Here is a 14,953-nt window from a genome sequence, read left to right as displayed (position 1 = left end):
GACGAATGTTGCAGGAGATATTCTAAGATTACTAGTTATTAGATTACGTGACAAAATTAAAGATGAAATCTCTTCACTCGCATAGATTAGGGTGGAAGGATAGTTTTGAAGTGGAGGGAATTTATTGAAATAACAAACTGAAATTAGTTATAAGAAAAATGAGAAATAAGTACGTAATTTTCGTAATTGTTATAAAATTAAAAATAAGGTGCAGAACAAATCTAATAGATGAAATGAGAATTGCAGAAGTGGGAAGAGTATTGGCAAATGGTCCTGTAGTAAAGTAGGGAGAATTGCACCGTAGGAGAGAAGTCAGGATGCTGTCATATATCAGGCGATCCGTAGGAGGGTGTCAACGATCTCGAACGAATGGCCCAGCAGGGTGTCTACTACCCTGCTATGTCACCGAAAATCTGCGTGTCCAAGTGTGAGAATTTAATGCAACGAAGCCTGAACTTTCCTGAATTTGCGCAAGCCTATTCGTTTAGAAATCAAATAGTCATTTTATCATATAAACCCTTTTTCTTAACTAGTAGATTTGTGAGGGATCATTAATCCTTTCAAAACTGTATATATTACGCGAGGAAACATGTAAACGACTGAATTAACACCTCACCATACCTAAAGTTGCTTAGCCGATTTTTGGGAAAAAGGACTTTTCATAAAAGAAAAACGTATGATTTCTGAACATGTGATATGAGAAGGATAGGGCATGTTCAAAGGCACTGTGTGGAGAGCGACTGTAGTCGCCGGTCGTAGCGAAAGGGTTGAACGATTTTTGTCTGTTTCAATTAAATGTTGATATGTGTTTCTCATGCATATAATTACACCTAATAAAACTTTCATCTTTTAGTGCATTTCTGCAGTCATCTGATATTTGAGCGAAGAGACTAATTGAATTGGAGTTTTTTCCTGCCCTCTTGGAACTTCCTACCCCAAAATCAACCGACACATTTATGTATTCGACCACGAGCTGTTCCACAAGAACGTATTGCGAGAAGAGTGTAAAAAAGTCGGTAGAAGGGCAGAGATAGGTTTGCCTACAGTAATCGCCCCATCCGGGGAGCAAAAGGGCTCAACCCTCGCGTCTGTACCAGCCCTTCCCTGCCAGCCACCGTATAAATGGGGCAGGGGACTTCAAATAGGGTTTGCAGAGGGTTCTAGCGACGCCATCTTATATTTCATTGCTGGAAAAATGGAGGTACGCGATGCATCTCGGTTGAAATGAAAATCTTGTTAATGTTTCAAATAGACTTCAATAGATAAACTTTAATGAAAATTAACTTAATTCATACAATAATCTCTTGTATATAAATATTTCTCGCATTTGTTACGATATTTTACAGCCTTTGCTCTTGACTAGCATCGATAAAGTCACGGTATCAAAAATATATCAATTTTCATCGAACCTTCATAAAACGAAGGACCCTCCTATCAAGGCAACGATCATTTGTACTATATAAACGTTTCGATACATAGAATATAATAATTCTCCTATACAAAAATATATTAAATCTCTTATAACTAGTCAAAGTGTATAAAAATAAAATATCATAACAATTATATACATTACAAAATACGCCACGATTTTTTCACTGTTACGGTGTCAAAATGGATATAGATACGGTGGAAACGGAGAGCCTTGTGGTAGAACCGAGCCAAGGGCGAACATCCCTAACGCTGCTGCTGACACACGATATGGATCTCGATTCTCGTGCGTTCTCATGTGTTTCTTCAGATGATCCTTCCTTCCGAAATGCTTCCCGCAGACGATGCAACCGTGTGGACGAACTCCCGTATGAATCCTCTTATGCCTCGTAAGTTCTTCGTTTCTAGTGAACGATTTTCCGCATCCCTCCGCGTCGCATTTAAAGGGCCTCTCTCCTGTAAGAAGAAAATTTTACATCAAAATACCGTATTATTAAAAATATTGTTAATTTCATTTTCAGCCGTTCTATTATGAAACCTCTGTTCAAATCGGCAAAAGGAACTAACCTTTCCTCTTTTAATAAACACAACAGAAACTAGGACAACAAATTGAAAACACGAGGTGAGCTCGATCGTTTACAACAGAGTTTCTCAAACTATGTTCCGCGACAATTTTGAAAGTTTTATATTTAAAAATAATTACTAAATAAATAATGTGTTTTAATAACATTTTTTAAAAATTTTTACTAGTAGTAAAAAGTGTTCCATTGCAGAGATAGTTTGAGAAACCCTGGTTTAGAACTTGCTTTCTTATATAACAGAAAGTCAGAATATGTTTATGATACAATTGAAGGTGAAACACACCTGTATGTATACGGACGTGTCCCTTCAGCTGTCCGTTATTGCTGAACGCGACGTCGCAGAGTTCGCATCGAAATTTCTTCGGCCGCAATTTCTTCATCTGTTTCGCAGCCGCGTCTTGCAAGTGAACTCTCTCAACGGCCTGGTCCATGGACGATGGACAGTACATCCCCAACATGGCCGGAAACACTGTCGGAGACGTTGAAGAACTGGCCAAATCCAAGCCAAGATGGAAACTATTTGGGAGGTTCGTATTGTTTTGATGCAGAGTGCTCGCTAGATAATTGTAGTTCGCTATTTGAAACGCAGATTCTTGGGGTGCCATGGAAATACTCCTAATTGCACCGTCGCTGTACGCCGATACCATGGTGCCAGCCGAGGAAACGTCGCTGTCCGATGAACTTCCGGAGCTGACCTCTCCGGAAGTAACGCCTGAAGGAGCGGTGACATCTTCATCTTGCCGTTCTACTGGCCCTTCCATTTCGTGCCGGTTCTCGTTTCCTCCAGCCGACGCCGTGTTAGTTCCACCAACGGTTTCATGGATGTTCCAGGGTCGGAAGAATCTTGTGCTCCTTGTAGCACTCATTTTTGTTTTATAATTTATATTATTTAAACACTTAAAATATTATTCACACCACTGAAACGCACAGGTTCGAATCCTGTCGGTAGCTAGTTTCCAGCTGATACGTCAGTGCTTCGTTTCAAAGCTACCGACGGTTTCTTCTAGTCTGACGAGAACTTTTCGACGCGGAAATTTCTTCCTCTTTAGGAGGTGTTATTGGCATGGAACCTTGAGCACGACTGATTTAACAAACTTCACCCCAGTGTTATATAGCATTCGTGGTTGCCACCCTCTGTACAGGATTGGATCGTTCGGTAGCGAAGGTAGCCCTCGAGAGAAGCTGAAGAGGAAGTAGAAGGGGCGGCCTTCTCGGTAAGGGCAAAGGTGGGTTTTAGAGGGGCCGGTCGAGGGCTCGCTTAACCGATACGCAGCCCCTTTTGTCGTGAATTAATCGGTCACCACGGCCACGGGCCTTTGGCCCTTTTGTCATGTGCTTGCAAAGGGTGCTGAAGAACAGATAGAGAAGGGAACCATAGCAAACGGAGGAAGCAAAGAAGAACGCCGAGATATATCTGTACTATTCAAGGGCTGCAACCCCTCTCTTGCCTATCTAGTTCTTTGGTCTTTGCCTACTTATCTTGCCTTCTTCTCTTTGCTCTCCTCCATTTAGTTTGTAGGTTTTTAAATCTTGACTTTAATTTCATCTTTTTTCTCATTTATAGTATATTTTAAACAATTCATTGAAATTATTTCGTTGAAAATGATAACAGTGGACGAATAGTCGACGTATTTTTAATTGGTACATTTAGATGTTTCAATAATTCATTAATTTATTTTGAAAACAGTTAACCCTTTGAGGACGGCACTCTGTATTGGCGTACCTCAACCGTCCTCAACAGTTTGATAGCAAACGGTTCTATATTGAGTCAGCTATGTTGACATCGAATGTTTGTATCGTATAACGTACTCAGTTTTAAAGATACGAATTTATAACGCGTGTATAAATTTGATTATGATTTTTAATTTTTACGACTATTATGGCACAAGACGAAGTATGTATATCGTAACAAGTTTCAGTGGATATTTTTCTAAAAGCACAGCTAAACGTTCCTATCTGTATCGAAGCTGAAAGCGCATCTAAATAAAAATCTAATGTACCAAACACAAAACTAAGAACGTAGGAATAAAATAATGGGTTTAAAAAGAGTTTTACGTTGAACGTGTGTAAAACGAAAAACCTTGAAATTATCCGGTATGAAATTAAAATTCAATCCCGTGGAATATGATGGAATAATAAATTGTTTATACGAACGAGATGTACTTTAAACATAACAAAACGGACAGACGACCTCTGTCTATGGGGCTTTGTGTTCTCTTGAAGTTACGAGGGTGGAGTTTGCAAAAGCTCCTCGTTGATTTATTGTAACACTCGAGGTTAAGCTTCCCTTCAGAAACGGACCTCCACCTATTTCCACCTATTTCCCCCCGCACCCTTAGCAATACGCGGTACCCTTCTGTCAAAACGATACTCGTACAAAACCGGCTTCGGACCATTGATACCCGTAGGCCCCTTTGTGACACTCGTCAGAACATCATCGCCGTATTTTTATCCGTTTACACAATAATAAATAATAAATAAGTAAATGAATAAATCTTTAAACCGCGAACACGATCGTTGCTTGATGAAAATTTAAATAACTTTTGTAAAATAGATTTTGAGAAGAAACTACAAGGTACTCGAGAAAAATTCACGAAAATTTAATAATCAAAACGCTGATTCTTCCTTATATACACATTTGAACTCGTAGGATACGTTGATTTCGAAATTTACTTTTCTCTTTTCTACTTTGGCTAAACATTCGAGCGTCGTGATCGAACGAGTAAACATGTAGGTATTGATAAACTGACGAGAAGTTTTTGCATATTGACGATTAGTAGATCGTTTCAAATAACTTTCAACCGAAATCGATCTGAAATAAATAAGATTAATGTTCAAATTTTAGTAATCGTACTCAAATCGATGGATTTCAAGTTCCTTATTCCAGTAGTAGTAGATTAAAAAATTAATTTAGATGACTGTTTATACTTTCCTTTCAAAAATTCTTCATAAAAATGTTATGGCAAATTGTAGCCATAAAACGTAGACTCAAATTTAACCAGAAAACCATTCATGCTTTTATCTGACAAAAAGTTGCACAAAATTTGCGCAAACGTCTTTTCAAAATCACAAAACCCTGAAAAGGATTATTTCTGGAAGTCTGTTGGAAAAATAGACTCAATAGATTATCGAAAAAAGGAGCTAGAACATCTATCCAGGGAACAAGAGGCGTTTTCTTTGAGTCAGTAGAAAACGCAAGATTTCTGTCACTGTTTTTGATGGATCACTCGATTGAAGAAAACCCATCGATCCGTCTTATTTTTCCATTTAAACGTCATAACAACGATTTGTGGCTAGAGATCATTTTACGTCGAAAAATTTGTTCTTCGCTTCCATTTCTGTGTTGAACGAGCATTCAGAAAACTCGCAACAAGCTTAGGATAATAATTTTCTATAATTTCTAATATTTCTAAATTTCGTTAATTATAATTTCCGTTCCAATGTTATACATTCGACATACATTCGAAATATAATACACGGTATTGTTTTTTATATTTTGAAGAAGCTACAGAAAAAAAAGGCAAACGCGTGCCTCGTCAGTTCTTCTTGTACTTCCGTCAATAACCAATGACCGATCGGTTACTGCTCGCTCTAATTTTTTCTCTGGAACAGCAGTTTTTTGCCCAAAAATCTGTTTCCAACCACTACACCCGAACGATTCAGATTGAACGATCGTTCGTTCCAATGTCATTGAACAACGGGAAGGTAAATTTCTGATTGCCAAATCATGATACGATAATCATCGATCATGGAAATTCAATGATACTTCAAGTAATTACAATTCTCCTTTTTTTTATCTCTCCTCACCAGAAAACAGTTGTTTTCTTCTGTTCTTGAGAGAAAGATAATTCAGCCTTATTTACTTTGATTTATAAACAGTATATGAATGATATTAATTTTAGCGACATTATCTGCACATTTGTTATTATTGATAATAATAATACATGAATTACATCAAAGAATGATACAGATAAGATTGAATGATCAATGAACTCGTATAAGATAACGTTGATAAAGATTTAGATAAATGAAAAGAATCATACTGAACATTTAATTCATAAATCGAAGCAGGTGGCTATCAAAGATCAATATATAAAAGATTTAAGTAAAAGGATTAAGCATGAAGTTCACACGACACGTCGAATGCGAATATCAGCGTCACGTCGGATGCAATCCAGGACTCGCTACACGGTTGGATGCTCCTGGTGCCCCAAGTTTCCGAGGGGTAACCAAAGGCAAGCCCTATAATAGCCCTCGAGCAAGACCCACCCTCTTGGTAAGCAGAAAAGCTTGGAAAGTGTGCACAACCGCAGAGTCGCCGCCCCTTGCATGGCGGGCTGAAATTTGATTATGCCCCTTCCACGTGGATGAACCCAACGCGATTCATCGGCCGGTACCCGTCAATGATTTATGTCACTTTTCCCTCCCTTACCGCAGACAAGTTGTCTTTGTCATCATCGGTCCTCGACGAAAAAGCACGCGCGTATCATTCGAACGTACAGTACTTCTTGCGGCTTGTCGCAAAAGTTGCAAATGCGCAAGCGTTCTATTTTCAAACGTTAGAATTGCAAACATTAGAACTGCAAGTATTAGAATTGCAAGTGTTAGAATCGCAAGCATCGAACTTGAAGGGGTTGAATTTTCAAGCGTCCTAGTTGCAAGATTGCAATTGTACTTTCCACTAAAATATCCCGGGAAGCATCGGATTCAGAAGCTTCTATCGATCCTTTGATCGTGGTTGCGATGAAGGAAGCGGGACGGTTTATCTAGTCAGCCATTAATCAAAAGGGCCAGCAACTTCCACGCGAGTGATTCCTTCATTGAAGAAAGGACACGGGATAGATGATCCTATAAAAGATCGTTCTGCCAGATGGCCCGTGCCGACAACGAAGAGAGTAGCGTGTCTCTTCGTCCCTCTTTCCCATTCTTTTTCTCTTCCTTGCCTTTTCTTTCGATCGTTCCACAGAATAACGTCAGTCCGACGTTTTTCACACTTTCCTGTCTTACCACCGTGTGTGCACACACGTTCTGCGGTTTCACAATGCGCCTCTTCGACATCAAAGCGAAACCACAGATATATGTGTTTGGAAATAAATGTTATGTTAAGCTGAACATGAAAAGATTGACGTTGCAGGTTTTTAAGCTGCAAGCGTTCAATTTGCAAACGGCGAACTTAAAAATATTGAAATTGCAGAACAAACTACAAAACGCAACTGTATCCAAGTATTTGGAAACGCGTTGTAAAAAATGAAAGTGTCGGTGCAGCTGCATCGTTTCATCGGCACTTTGATGCCGAATAAACGGCGTCTGCCGAACAATTGAGATACAGCATCCCGACTGCGAATGCCGGTCACCACCACACGATTGTGAATTAGCATATTTACTGTCCGAGCAACCCTTTGGCGGAAATACTAGGCGTGCAAATTTAACCGCGGGACGCCTCTTTTCAGCTATCCTTTTTGACGCCTTCCTCGTCATCCTTCGACGCCTCTGCTAAAATAGATCCGCGTGAAAATACCACAACCATGCGACGAATCGATCCTCACGCTTGATTTTCGACATTTTGTAGTGAAAAATCAGCGGAAAATTTAGTCCAAATAGTGTGAAATAAGGGATTATAAAGATGCTTAGATTACATAATTAAAATTTTGTTCTGCTTGCTTATCAATTTTATATGAAATGTGAAGTATAGTATAGAAGATAAGAATAAATAGGAAATCAATTGGCATAATACGTCAAAATTCACAAAAATAAAATTATTGCAAATTTGATTCTAATGGCTAATAAATATGATGCTTTTGATATTTGATACATGTTGAGTGGAAACAGATTGAAACGTACATCATATTCCTCTTCCATAGAAGATACTTTAGTCGTTCACGGAAAATCAGACGATTGGTTACGCTACAACCCTCCGCCGTCCTTAATTTTCACGGAACCCTCGGGAAGACGTATATAAATGCTGAACTAGTCGGTTGGCTACTATGGAAAACCATGGCGAATTTATAGACCGCTTTACTTTGACCCAGTTATGCTTGGTCGACATCATGATACTGACAAGGCGTTACTAAATACGCAGAGACGTATCTCTCTTCTTAATGCGAATTAAAGTACAAGACTCACTTCCATCCATACAATACAAAACATTCTGAACTTCATACTGTTATTCACAATTTTATCAAATGTTGAAAGTGCTTACATTTGCATACTCTTTTTATCTTCAACCCTTTCATTAATAACTTTACTACCGATTGGTAATAATTCTTACAATATTTAGTGAAGAATTTCATTGTAATAAATTTGTCCTTGAAAACATGCATTGAACCCTTGCAGAATGAAAGGGTTAATAGATAAAAGTTTTAAAAAATTTGCCTGTAACTCGACGGGTACATCGTGGCTTCTTTAATGTAACAAAGAACAGCGAGAGCAAAAGTACTTGACTTTTCGGGACGAGAAAAGTCAAAAGTCGACAATAGAGGTACACGAGCCACGCCCAAGTGCCGATGATCGAGCGCGACCAAACGATCTCATTTTAGTCGAACGCAAGAAACTAGCGGCAGTCCATGGACAGGGAAGCAAGGTGTTGCTAACAACAGCTAGGTACAAGCAGCTCTCCTTTTCCACGAGTAAATTTGACGTTGACCAAATAAACACATTGAGGACGGCTACGTTTGAAGTGGTCCCCGTTGACAGGATAACCGTGAACATCGATTGTTCCGTCAGAGGTTGTCGGCTTCCTTTCAAGCTCCGAATCGTTTGCCCTCGTTTCCTTTTTCTCCTTCTTATTCACCGCGTCCACGTTGCCAATAACTACTAAACATTCCTTTCGGAAAAATCAGGATCATTGAATCGTGCGTTTCATCAGCTTCGAGCTCAGAGATTCCTCAAAGAAGCCCGCTCGTTATTATTTTCATTCTTCGCTCGCGATTCCTAGAGACGTTCCTCTTTTACACTTGTCACTGACACGCATGGTCTGCAATTGAACCGACTTATAATACAGTTAAATAAAAAAAAAACATGAATGTTATTGTTTAAGAATTTAATAATTCTCTACAAACATACACAATGATTTTTCTTACTTCATCACTGGCTGTGAATGGCAATTAAAATTTAACTTTGTACACATTATACAAAGGTTTCTGTATTCAGGAACCTTACCGATTAATACAATTACATCACCGTAAACGCATTATGATTTATACAAATTTTCAATATATTCGTCGCTGTATCTATGCTTCGCCGTGTGTTTTTAAATGTATTTTCAAAGTAGTTCTATTGATGAAAGCTTTGGAACATGTAGGACAAGAATGTGCACGGGACAGATGGTATTTTAAATGTTCATTAAGTAGAGCGGTTGTTTTAAACGCTCTTTTACAAATATTGCACTGCTGTTCCTCTTCGGTATCTTCTTCTAAGTGGGTCCTCGTATGTTTATCTACCTCACCCACGTTGTCAAACTCCATGGAACATACTCTGCAACTGAATTTCACCGCACGGAGGATACCAATTTGGCTACCAGTCAAAGGGTTAGGTACTGGAAATATATTATTAGTACTATCTCCGATGCTGCATCTTAAACCTTCTTTATTTTTATGGGAATTTATGTGATTCCTGAAAAAAATATATCTTTATATTATACTTCATAGAAAAGAAAATGTTTTTTCATATGTTTACCTATAAGCTTGTTCATTCCTAAATGTAATATTGCAACTGACACACCGATAATCCTGTGACTGAAGTACTTGTTGAGCTAAAGGTGGTGTAGTCACTTGCAAAATCGTGTTTTGTAATTTTATTGTAGGATGAACGATTAGATAGTGCTGCCTTATGTCATCCTTAATTTCAAACGTTTCTGTACATTGGTGACATTTATATGGATGTAATGGGTCTGTACTAACATGTAGCCTTACATGTTTATCATAAGTCACCTGTGAACTACATCCAGTCTGACACATATCGCATATCAAGTGAGTTTTAGTATGAAGGTTTAAAGATTGTAAAGATGGGAAAGTTTCATGACATGTATTACAAATATTCTTCTCTTCTTGATTAATGTTTTTCTTCATTACAAAGTATTTATCACAATGTTCGCATTGAAATGCTGGCTTTGAGTCATAAACAGACTTTTTTAACCTACAACCACCCTTTTCACAAATTGCTTTTCCATTAATTTTCTGTAGAGATTGATCTCTTTGGTCTATGTCAAATAGAACTCCAGGAAGCTGGCTTCTTTTCATTACTTGTGCCAATATCATGAGCTTTTTTGATCTAGGACATGGCTTACCATATATTTTATCTATTTGTATTGATAAACGATACACTCTTTTTCCTATCTTAACTTCCTGGTGTGACTCAGATTTTAAGTGGGTAGGATCATTTAATGGTACCTCACAATTAGATGATACATCCAATTTATCTTCTCCATTCATTTCTTCGGCCTGTAACACCATAATTGTTTTATACACTTTTACTTTAAGTACACAAAATATAAAGAAGATAGTAATATTCTACTTTTTCTATTAGTGGAATACAAGGACTTTGTGGTGGAGTCTCTATACTATGCGAATCATCATCCAATTTCTTTTGTTTCAATGGTGGAGTTTTGGGTGATCCAATTTCAAGTGTATCTTCTGCCTTGCGTTTTCTCTGACCATCTAGAAATATGAACAATAGTTTAGCACAGAACATAGGGTTTATATTAAAAATATTTAATAAATCAATGCACATACCATCTACTTTATTAAAAATAGTTGGAACAGCATCAGGTTTCAATTCCTTTGAATTTGTAAAATGCACTTCTTCAAAGTGCAGTTGACAGAGGGACAGAGGTTTATTGCTTTCAACATTTTCACTCAGTCCACAATTCCTTATCCACTGCTGCCTTCGACTAAAAATAATAAATAATAGGTAAAAATACCACATATCAAAATTGATAAAATTATAAATACAGTTACCACTCACGCAACGTCGTCAGGAAATGGAAACAATAAAATGTTTTTCCCATCAATCTTCGTATTTTCATTTGAAAGACAATCATGTGCTTCACAGGTCATCATTGTATTATCAAAATTAGTTTATAAACAATTGTGTTTTTTAAAATAAAGCTAATAATAGGCTTATAAATATGAAATTACACGTAAACAAAGCATAACCTAAAATCTCAAAGCTTTAATAGAAATACTGAATTTAGCACACCAAGTTAAAATTAATTAACAACGAGGGGTGAAGCTATATAATAAATAAACGGCAGTTGCATTTAAAGCGCGACAGTGGATATATTTTAAGATGCAATTGACTGCTTGTATAAAACTTAACCAATCACGCTTTCCTTTTACTACTTGTCATTATTCATGCACATCGATTGGTTACTTTCTTATGCAATTTACTTGCATTCTATATGAAAGTATAATCTATAGAGGAAAATTGTGATTTATAGGGGATGAATCTAAATGAAAATGTAAAATAAAGCTTCCCAGGAGGCTTCATTTCTGCGTAAATGGATGTTAAAAATTCATCAAAATTCTTATATTTTAAAACGATCATCACAACGGAAACGCGCGTGGTGCCATCTACTATTTGATGCTAAAAATGAGCTTTTTGATTTCGCCGATAAAGAGTGTAAAAAATACATCATTTTGTAGTTTTTTATATCAACATCAGAGGGCACCACGTCGCACCCTTTTTTATCTTTTGGGGGTACAAAATCTTTTTATTGCATGCAGATATCCTTTCCTTCCGACTACCGTCAGTAAATTGATAAGAGCTCTCTTGTTTGATTTATTTATGCAATTAAGTGCGTAATACAAGTAGATAAATAGTAAATAATTCAATCTAATATTTTTTAATTAACTTTCGATTATCACATAGCAATTGATAAAATTCTAGAACTGAATTATATACAGATTTTCTATAACTTATTGTAAAAGAATCTCATAGTGATCTCAACTTCAAAAATTTTCACTCAACTACATCATTACTTTATCGAATATATTCAAATTATTACGTTAACTAAACAATTTCATTTCTTAACTATAGGTCGGTTTTATGCCCTTGTAATAGATTTGAACTGGGTCAAAAGGTATTGGCTCCTTAATGTTTGCTGAATCACACTGATCGATTGATGGTTCTTGAAAAAACTTAGAAGGAAAGTAAATTTCTGTTTTCTCGGTACTGGAATCAATGGAAGAAGGGAAGAAACTTTATCAGACCATTTTAAACGTAGAACGTGGAGGTAATATAAGTTGATGGTGCTGAAGTCTTATTAGGATTCTCGTTAGGACTTTCTTTTTTTAATTTTCTTTCTCGATATCTCAGTTAATTCCATTTTCCTGGTAATATACACACATGTTAGAATTCCGAAAAGATCATTGCATGCGTGGTATGGGACCACAGTAAATCACAGAGAATACATCCATAGCGTAATCCCGCAAGGGGATACACCCTTTGGTTGATGCTAACGATATCATCCGGCGGTGTTCGCAAACGAAGCCCGTTCGCTAACAAATGGAATAGGATATCTTATGCCTAACTATTCAACGGACGCGATTACAGTCTGTCTGGACCCAGACGTAATTGCAAGGTTTGCTGAGAATTGGAAAATTGCCACGATGAATGGTGTCGAGCAAAGGTCTCTTGGGGCCCGTAGCTATTTACCATTCTAATTGCTACCTCTATCATCGATAAGGAACGCTCTCAAATGTTATTTTACTCCAAAGAACAGTACGTAACTTTTATCTCCCAAGATAAGTGATCTTTTATTTCAAGTAATCTTCTTTTACTCGTTACTTATCCAGTTTACTAATTGAATCGCTCTTACAATAATTATCTAGAAGGTGACTTGAACTCGTCGGCAGAAAAACGGAGAGTCCTTTCGAGATGAGTTTTCCTTTCGACTCGGAGGCAGGATGCGCTTGAATAGAGGAAAATTGAAGGAGAAAGATGCAATTTCGTTCCTCGGCTAACTTCTAACGCAGTGTTAGATGGTAAATCAAGTTAGGAAGGCATCTGGTTAATCCAACCGTTGGTCCGCTATGACACGATACCCTGGTTTCTACCACTTCGATTCGCCAGCCGAAGAGGAGCGTGTCATCGATGACGTAGATCGCCTTGGACCACGGTATTGATTCTGTGACGTCATTGAACACATCCTACGCAACAAGCTGTACCACCGAATTCATTATTATTGTTCCCTGCGTTTTTTATAATTAATCGTGTTTAAAAACAGAATACAAAAAACTGAACGTTCTCCTCTATTTCACTATCTGTAATCACCAGTAAATTTGCAAAAATTACATTTATCGCAAGGCACAAGAAGCTCGATTACGTGATGCATTTTGCGATTCAAGCATTTCTTGAATCTTATAAAAATCCGTCTTAGAAGAAAAAGAACAAATAATGACTAGTAATGCGTGAGTCGATTCAATGTGGTTTCCCCTTCTTTTTTATAGGGATCAATTTCTTCTTGCCTAAGGGAAGGTAAAAAAGGATTCCACGTTATTGTTTCGACAAATTGCGTCAGTTTACTTGATCGATCACTTTAATTGCTTGTTTTACAGGTTTACTTTTGGATAATTAATTGCGCGAGCCATCGAACTGGAATTTTGCCAAAATATTAATTCATTTTCCAGATGTACATAGAGTGAGTTTCAAATTTTTTAATTCTTTCAAAAAATGTTTTTTGTATTATTTTAAATTTATTTACAGTCTGTTTATCAACATTTCGTGTTGAACGTAAGAGGACAAAAGGAAATATGCACCTGGGCCGACCTGCGAAGGACTTGGAGGGATGCAAACCAATTCGTTGGTGTGTTTTTCTACTTTTTTTACGGGGAGATGATCTTTCACCCCTTCGTACCACGTTCTTACGCTTTGTCCAAGTTTCTGAAGTCCTTAGAGCAGAACCAGCTGCGGGATCTTTTGTGCTTCTACGTGGACGAACGAGTTTCTCGTGCCCTGCTGGTTCACGTGGGCAACCTTGAATTTTGCTTTTCTTTATTATCCATTAAAATTGTGCGCAGTGCTGTAATATTTGCAATTCAGAACTGAACGTAAAATTAAAATTTTACAACAATTTCGATAAGCAGTTCCAACCTGACATTAAAGCTAATTTAAGTATTTAGGTATTTAAGGAAGTTAAATTTCCATCTTCGATGCAATCCTTGAAGAATGTCTACAAGGGATGTATGATCTTCAAATGACTACAAAGATATTCTTGATATCCTTTATCGATATTTATTCTCAAGCTCATTAACAAAGAAATGATATTTGTAAATTGATACAGCAAAGATCGAGAATGACTCAGGGTACAATTAGTTTTAATTGAATGAAACTTCCTGGGATGACCGTTTGCGCATGTTGGATCTAGGAAAAAGAAGCGAACTGGAGTTGGAAAGGAAAAATCATGGGAAAGCACGTACTATTTTATAACGACTCACCATTTCCTCTCCTTTTCAAGGAACTTCTGGTTGTCGTTATCTTAGATTGCGTTAATCTCGCTGCTGGCGTTTCCGTATGATCGTTCCACGTTGAACGCGAGTAAAATTCATTCATAAATCCTTAACACTTTAACAGTTGAAAATTCGTTATCGAAAGTTCATTCATAAACGAGTCTAAACGATTCCAGACCAAAATCTAAATCTCAATGTAAACAATGATACTGTTGCAGATAACGAATGGATTAATAAAACACAGCTCGATCGCCAGAAGTTAATTAATTTTATCACAGTTTATGCAACAAGCGAAAACACAACTGTTCCGCCACGTCAAAGCGTAATGTGATTAAGTTGGCGTTCGATGCAACGCTGATGCACCGATCGATGGAATTTTTAGCAGGAAATTAAGTCGCTTTGATTTTGCAACAACAAGGCATTTCATTTCCCTCAGAGTGAAAGAAAAATACACGGAACAAGACTTTAATGGATCGAAAATGAGTGGTTCTATAGTAA

General features: G+C 37.3%; 2 protein-coding genes across 2 annotated transcripts; both read right to left on the bottom strand.

Moving 5' to 3' along the window:
* Positions 1–1,606: 1,606 nt before the first annotated feature.
* On the bottom strand, positions 1,607–2,875 carry LOC117603954 (uncharacterized). Its single transcript, XM_034323595.2, has 2 exons — positions 2,293–2,875; positions 1,607–1,884 (listed from the first exon to the last, which is right to left on the bottom strand). The coding sequence occupies exons 1-2, from the start codon at positions 2,873–2,875 to the stop codon at positions 1,607–1,609; spliced, it is 861 nt and encodes a 286-aa protein (XP_034179486.2).
* A 6,165-nt stretch (positions 2,876–9,040) lies between these two features.
* On the bottom strand, positions 9,041–11,414 carry LOC117603793 (zinc finger protein 532). The gene is made up of 5 exons (XM_034323274.2): positions 10,971–11,414; positions 10,739–10,896; positions 10,521–10,663; positions 9,684–10,447; positions 9,041–9,620 (listed from the first exon to the last, which is right to left on the bottom strand). The coding sequence occupies exons 1-5, from the start codon at positions 11,063–11,065 to the stop codon at positions 9,239–9,241; spliced, it is 1,542 nt and encodes a 513-aa protein (XP_034179165.1). The 5' UTR covers positions 11,066–11,414; the 3' UTR covers positions 9,041–9,238.
* Positions 11,415–14,953: the final 3,539 nt, after the last annotated feature.

Source organism: Osmia lignaria, chromosome 11 (genome assembly GCF_051020975.1).
Source record: "Osmia lignaria lignaria isolate PbOS001 chromosome 11, iyOsmLign1, whole genome shotgun sequence".
Lineage (NCBI taxonomy): Eukaryota > Metazoa > Arthropoda > Insecta > Hymenoptera > Megachilidae > Osmia > Osmia lignaria.
This window is presented reverse-complemented; position numbering and strand designations above follow the sequence as displayed.